Source organism: Salvelinus alpinus, chromosome 22 (assembly GCF_045679555.1).
Source record: "Salvelinus alpinus chromosome 22, SLU_Salpinus.1, whole genome shotgun sequence".
Lineage (NCBI taxonomy): Eukaryota > Metazoa > Chordata > Actinopteri > Salmoniformes > Salmonidae > Salvelinus > Salvelinus alpinus.
Window position 1 is genome coordinate 37940882 of NC_092107.1, and position 7119 is coordinate 37948000.

General features: G+C 48.4%; 1 protein-coding gene across 1 annotated transcript; it reads left to right on the forward strand.

Annotated features, from left to right (window-relative positions):
• The first annotated feature begins 235 nt into the window (after nucleotides 1-235).
• LOC139549663 (serine/arginine repetitive matrix protein 1-like) lies at nucleotides 236-2647 on the forward strand. The gene has a single exon (XM_071360331.1). The coding sequence runs from the start codon at nucleotides 236-238 to the stop codon at nucleotides 2645-2647; it is 2412 nt and encodes an 803-aa protein (XP_071216432.1).
• The last annotated feature ends 4472 nt before the right edge of the window (nucleotides 2648-7119 follow it).

Genomic DNA, 7119 nt, shown 5'->3' on the forward strand with positions numbered 1-7119 from the left:
TGGTCTAAGGCACTGCATCTCAGTGCTAGACGTGTCACTACAGACCTTGGTTCGATTCCAGGTTGTATCACAACCAGCTGTGATTGAGAGTTCCATAGGGCAGCACACAATTGGCCCAGTGTTGTCCGGGTTAGGGTTTGGCCGGTGTAGGCTGTCATTGTGAATAAGAATTTGTTCTTAACTGACTTGCCTCGTTAAATAAATGTCAAATAAAAAAATACAATTCATCCCTGACATGTTACGAGCTGACGTTCCACACAAAATACACTCTGGCCACTCAGACATAGAGGCCAGTCTCAGAAAGGCACGTGATGCTGTTTTCTGGCCAAGGATTACGGAGAACGTCAAGATCTTTATCAGCAAATGTGCCACCTGCAACTCCATCCAGAAGAGACAACACAAGGAGACGCTCATCCCCCACCAACTCCATCCAGAAGAGACAACACAAGGAGACGCTCATCCCCCACCAACTCCATCCAGAAGAGACACAAGGAGACGCTCATCCCTCACCAACTCCATCCAGAAGAGACACAAGGAGACGCTCATCCCCCACCAACTCCATCCAGAAGAGACAACACAAGGAGACGCTCATCCCCCACCAACTCCATCCAGAAGAGACACAAGGAGACGCTCATCCCCCACCAACTCCATCCAGAAGAGACAACACAAGGAGACGCTCATCCCCCACCAACTCCATCCAGAAGAGACACAAGGAGACGCTCAACCCCCACCAACTCCATCCAGAAGAGACACAAGGAGACGCTCATCCCCCACCAACTCCATCCAGAAGAGACAACACAAGGAGACGCTCATCCCCCACCAACTCCATCCAGAAGAGACACAAGGAGACGCTCATCCCCCACCAACTCCATCCAGAAGAGACAACACAAGGAGACGCTCAACCCTCACCAACTCCATCCAGAAGAGACACAAGGAGACGCTCAACCCTCACCAACTCCATCCAGAAGAGACACAAGGAGACGCTCAACCCCCACCAACTCCATCCAGAAGAGACACAAGGAGACGCTCAACCCCCACCAACTCCATCCAGAAGAGACACAAGGAGACGCTCATCCCCCACCAACTCCATCCAGAAGAGACAACACAAGGAGACGCTCATCCCCCACCAACTCCATCCAGAAGAGACACAAGGAGAAGCTCATCCCCCACCAACTCCATCCAGAAGAGACAACACAAGGAGACGCTCATCCCCCACCAACTCCATCCAGAAGAGACAACAAGGAGACGCTCATCCCCCACCAACTCCATCCAGAAGAGACACAAGGAGACGCTCATCCCCCACCAACTCCATCCAGAAGAGACACAAGGAGACGCTCATCCCTCACCAACTCCATCCAGAAGAGACACAAGGAGACGCTCATCCACCACCAACTCCATCCAGAAGAGACAACACAAGGAGACGCTCATCCCCCACCAACTCCATCCAGAAGAGACACAAGGAGACGCTCATCCCCCACCAACTCCATCCAGAAGAGACACAAGGAGACGCTCATCCCCCACCAACTCCATCCAGAAGAGACACAAGGAGACGCTCAACCCTCACCAACTCCATCCAGAAGAGACAACACAAGGAGACGCTCATCCCCCACCAACTCCATCCAGAAGAGACAACACAAGGAGACGCTCATCCCCCACCAACTCCATCCAGAAGAGACAACACAAGGAGACACTCAACCCTCACCAACTCCATCCAGAAGAGACACAAGGAGACGCTCATCCCCCACCAACTCCATCCAGAAGAGACAACACAAGGAGACGCTCATCCCCCACCAACTCCATCCAGAAGAGACACAAGGAGACGCTCATCCCCCACCAACTCCATCCAGAAGAGACACAAGGAGACGCTCATCCCCCACCAACTCCATCCAGAAGAGACACAAGGAGACGCTCATCCCCCACCAACTCCATCCAGAAGAGACAACACAAGGAGACGCTCATCCCCCACCAACTCCATCCAGAAGAGACACAAGGAGACGCTCAACCCTCACCAACTCCATCCAGAAGAGACAACACAAGGAGACGCTCAACCCCCACCAACTCCATCCAGAAGAGACAACACAAGGAGACGCTCATCCCCCACCAACTCCATCCAGAAGAGACACAAGGAGACGCTCATCCCCCACCAACTCCATCCAGAAGAGACAACACAAGGAGACGCTCATCCCCCACCAACTCCATCCAGAAGAGACACAAGGAGACGCTCATCCCCCACCAACTCCATCCAGAAGAGACACAAGGAGACGCTCATCCACCACCAACTCCATCCAGAAGAGACACAAGGAGACGCTCAACCCTCACCAACTCCATCCAGAAGAGACAACACAAGGAGACGCTCATCCCCCACCAACTCCATCCAGAAGAGACAACACAAGGAGACGCTCATCCCCCACCAACTCCATCCAGAAGAGACAACACAAGGAGACGCTCAACCCCCACCAACTCCATCCAGAAGAGACACAAGGAGACGCTCATCCCCCACCAACTCCATCCAGAAGAGACACAAGGAGACGCTCAACCCTCACCAACTCCATCCAGAAGAGACACAAGGAGACGCTCATCCCCCACCAACTCCATCCCCTCCCATGGTCCAACATCAGGACTTACTCACAGTGGACAAACACACTGAATGGAGCTGTATTGTTTGCTACAGAGAGATGCGGAAGTAAATACTTTCTAATTAATATTACCTTGCTCTTGTATTGACTAAACGGCATACAAGGTTCTATTCTGGACGGACCTGTCAGAAGAAAGACCTGAGGGAGAATATGTTCAGTCGGTTAAGAGCGGGAGAATATCATTTTAAAACAAAATCGGTAGTACCTGAGAGATTGTTGAAATATACATCAATGTTAAGTTTTACGTTTCATCAGACTTTTGCCCATGTTTTTCCTGGTGGAGAGGAAATGAGGGTGCTGTTGATCTCTGTCAGTGAAGAGCTGCTGGTTTCCCTGGTGGTAAGGCACACTCAGTGGTTAGAATGTCTCTGATAGAGTCTCTGGTCTCAATCACTGCCATTCTACTCAGAGAGACAGGGCGGAGATGAGAGAGCATATCTCTCTCTCTTTCTCTCTCCCCCATCTTTCTCTCTCTCTCTCTCTTGCTTGTGGAAGGCTACCCAAAATGTTTGACCCAAGTTAAACAATTTAAAGGCAATGCTACCAATTACTAATTGAGTGTATGTAAACTTCTGACCCACTGGGAATGTGATGAAAGACATAAAAGCTAAAATAAATCATTCCCTCTACTGTTATTCTGACATTGCACATTCTTAAAATAAAGTGGTGATCCTAACTGACCTAAGACAAGGAATTTTTACTAGGAATAAATGTCAGGAATTGTGAAAAACTGAGTTTAAACGTATTTTGCTAAATTGTATGTAAACTTCTGACTTCAACTGTACATCTGTCACCCTCTCTCTCACACATTCAGATGAGCTCTCTGGCAGGCAATGTTCCCTCTAAGCTGTGCACATGTGCAGGCACACAGCTCCCCTGGGACTGCCATGCAGAAGAAATATCAGCCTGCACAGAGAAGCACGCGATTGAACTTCACTCAACTTTCTGTGTCTGTTTACTGTGGGAATTGTGTTAAAAAAAACGCAATATTAGCTGCTTTCAGTGCAACATACCGAAACAAAACGAACTATGCAAGAGATGGTATACAAAATTAACTATGCAAGAGATTTTGTTGTAGGCAGAATGTATCGGAGTAGAACTCTATTCCATTGACAGACATGACTCAGCCCATACTCTGTAAACTACACAGACCGGTGCAGTATAAACAATCAGAGATGCAGTGGACGATTGCCATATATGGATCTGTGCCATTCTCTTTGAACTGGACTCTTTGAACATGAGCTGTCTTGAGTAGATGTGCTTGTTTTGAGATCAAAGCCAGAGCTGCATGAAGCCACGTGTGCACATTTTGTTCATATCCTTTACTAGTTAGTGAGTTATTAGCCCAGTTATAGATCATTTGTAGTCAGCAATGGGGGAGTAATTGCTTCCTACAAGAGCACAAAACATGTACATTTCTAGAAATATTTGAAAAGGGAGTCAGGTAAAGAGCTTTTTTTTGTCTTAAAGGGGCAGTGTTGTATTTTGAGACAGGCTTGAATAAGCTATGTAGCCAATAGGCAGCATAATTAGCCTGAATCTCTGTAATAATGGTATGGGAAAAATAATGCATTTTATTTTGTAAAGTGTTTTCTTGCATCAAACAACACAACAACATGTTCAGTCGCCTCCGTCTCTGAAGGACACGTGGATAAACAGGTTCATGTCAAGCCTACATGTTTTTTTCAACAGTATCATAGAATGTGGGCCTACACTGAACACCACACAGGTTGAACGATAGAACAGCTTTTTCCATGTTAACATGTTATAGGATGCATTTTCTCCATTGTTTTAGTTAGGCCTACATTATCATTACATAGCCCCAGTAGCCTACTTGACCCCTGTCTGAAACTGTATCTTTAAGCGGGTGACAGAGCTTCAGAGTTCCTCTGTGGAGATGGGAGAACCTTCCAGAAGGACAACCATCTCTGCAGCACTCCACCAATCAGGCCTTTATGGAAGAGTGGCCAGACGGAAGCCACTTCTCAGTAAAAGGCACATGACAGCCCGCTTGGAATTAACCAAAAAGGCATCGAAATTACAAGATTCTCTGGTCTGATGAAACCAAGATTGAACTATTTGGCCTGAATGCCAAGCGTTACGTCTGGAGGAAAACCTGGCACCATCCCTACGGTGAAACATGGTGGTGGCAGCATCATGCTGTGGGGATGTTTTTCAGCGGCAGGGACTGAGAGACTAGTCAGGATAGAGGGAAAGAAGAATGGAGCAAAGTACAGAGAGATCCTTGATGATAAACTGCTCCAGAGCGCTCAGGACCTCAGACTGGGGCAAAGGTTCACTTTCCAACAGGAACAGTCCTAAGCACATAGCCAAGAGAATGCAGGAGTGGATTCGGGGCAAGTCTTTGACTGTCCTTGAGTGGCCCAGCCAGAGCCCAGACTTGAACCCGATTGAACATCTCTGGAGAGAACTGAATATAGCTGTGAATCGATGCTCCACGTCCAACCTTAACAGGATCTTCAGAGAAGAAGGAGATAACCACTTGTGCATTGGGGAAAGTAGAATAAGTTTTTCAATCACTCCCTTGAGTGCTGTGGTCACCCTTTCCTGCTGTGCTCTCAGGTGGTTTGTGCCTGTGTGTATTATTATGTGGCTGGGTGAGCCTAGTTTGTCCTCAGACAGAAGGTCTAGGGCGTACTTGGTGTTTGGACATCAGAGTTTAGACACTGTGTTTGGGAAAAGTTTATTTTCTTGTGTATATTTCCCGATTGAGTCCATAAGGAGTACAATATGTGGCTTGTGTGTGTCCTGAGTGTGTATCTCTCTCTCTCTCTCTCTCGTTCTCTCTCTCTCTCTCTCTCTCTCCCTATATCACTCTCTGTCTGTCTCCTTATATCGCTCTTTCTCCTTCTCTCTCTCTCCCTTTATCTTTCTCTCCTCTCTCTCTCCCTATATCTCTCTCTGTCTGTCTCCTTATATCTCTCTTTCTCCTTCTCTCTCTCTCCCTTTATCTCTCTCTCTCATCCCTCTCTCATCTCTCTCCTCTCCTTTCTCTCTCTGCCTGTATATCTCTCTCTCTCTCTCTCGCTCTCTGGCTCTCTCTCTTTGTTTCTATTTTCTTCCTCTTTCTCCACCTTTCCGCCTCTCTAAACATTTAAGAGTCTTTACATTTGTGTGATAAGCATCAGTCCCTCCTCTGGGTCAATTATCTGTGTGATTGTGTAATTAGGAGCTTAGGCTCAAATCAATATACAACCTCAAATATGCTGTCCTTGATTACACCAGGTGCCACATACACCACACAAACCCATAGGTGTCTGGGAGGGGGGTGTACAGTTACAATAAAACTGGAATGACAATGACTCAGCATCCAGACAAGCAGATGTATAAAGGGTTGTGCTTAGGGTTAGGGCTGGGGTTAGGGTTAGGGCTGGGGTTAGGGTTAGGGCTGGGGTTAGGGTTAGGGCTGGGGTTAGGGCTGGGGTTAGGGTTGGGGTTGGGGTTAGGGTTGGGGTTAGGGTTGGGGTTAGGGTTAGGGCTGGGGTTAGGGTTGGGGTTTGGGTTAGGGTTGTGGTTAGGGTTGGGGTTGGGGTTAGGGCTGGGGTTAGGGTTAGGGTTAGGGCTGGGGTTAGGGTTGGGGTTAGGGTTGGGGTTGGGGTTAGGGCTGGGGTTAGGGTTAGGGTTGGGGTTGGGGTTAGGGCTGGGGTTAGGGCTGGGGTTGGGGTTGGGGTTAGGGTTGGGGTTGGGGTTGGGGTTAGGGTTAGGGCTGGGGTTGTGGCTGGGGTTAGGGTTAGGGTTAGGGTTAGGGTTAGGGTTAGGGTTAGGGTTAGGGTTAGGGTTAGGGTTAGGGTTAGGGTTAGGGTTAGGGTTAGGGTTAGGGTTAGGGTTAGGGTTAGGGTTAGGGTTAGGGTTAGGGTTAGGGTTAGGGTTAGGGTTAGGGTTAGGGTTAGGGTTAGGGTTAGGGTTAGGGTTAGGGTTAGGGTTAGGGTTGGGGTTGGGGTTAGGGTTAGGGTTAGGGTTAGGGTTAGGGTTAGGGTTAGGGTTAGGGTTAGGGTTAGGGTTAGGGTTAGGGTTAGGGTTAGGGTTAGGGTTAGGGTTAGGGTTAGGGTTAGGGTTAGGGTTAGGGTTAGGGTTAGGGTTAGGGTTAGGGTTAGGGTTAGGGTTAGGGTTAGGGTTAGGGTTAGGGTTAGGGTTAGGGTTAGGGCTGGGGTTAGGGTTAGGGCTGGGGTTAGGGTTAGGGTTAGGGTTAGGGTTAGGGTTAGGGTTGGGGTTGTGGCTGGGGTTAGGGTTAGGGTTAGGGTTAGGGTTAGAGTTAGGGTTAGGGTTAGGGTTAGGGTTGGGGTTGGGGTTAGGGTTTTGGTTGAGGCTAAGGTTGAACCGGGATGTGGACATGAAAGTAGGGTTAGGCTTCTGGTTAAGGGGGTATGAGGGTATGTGGTAATGTGTGTTATCTGCTCTCAAAGATACATAATGAGTTACATAATACATTCCTCCAGGAACTCTTCTTTCTGGTCCTTCAATG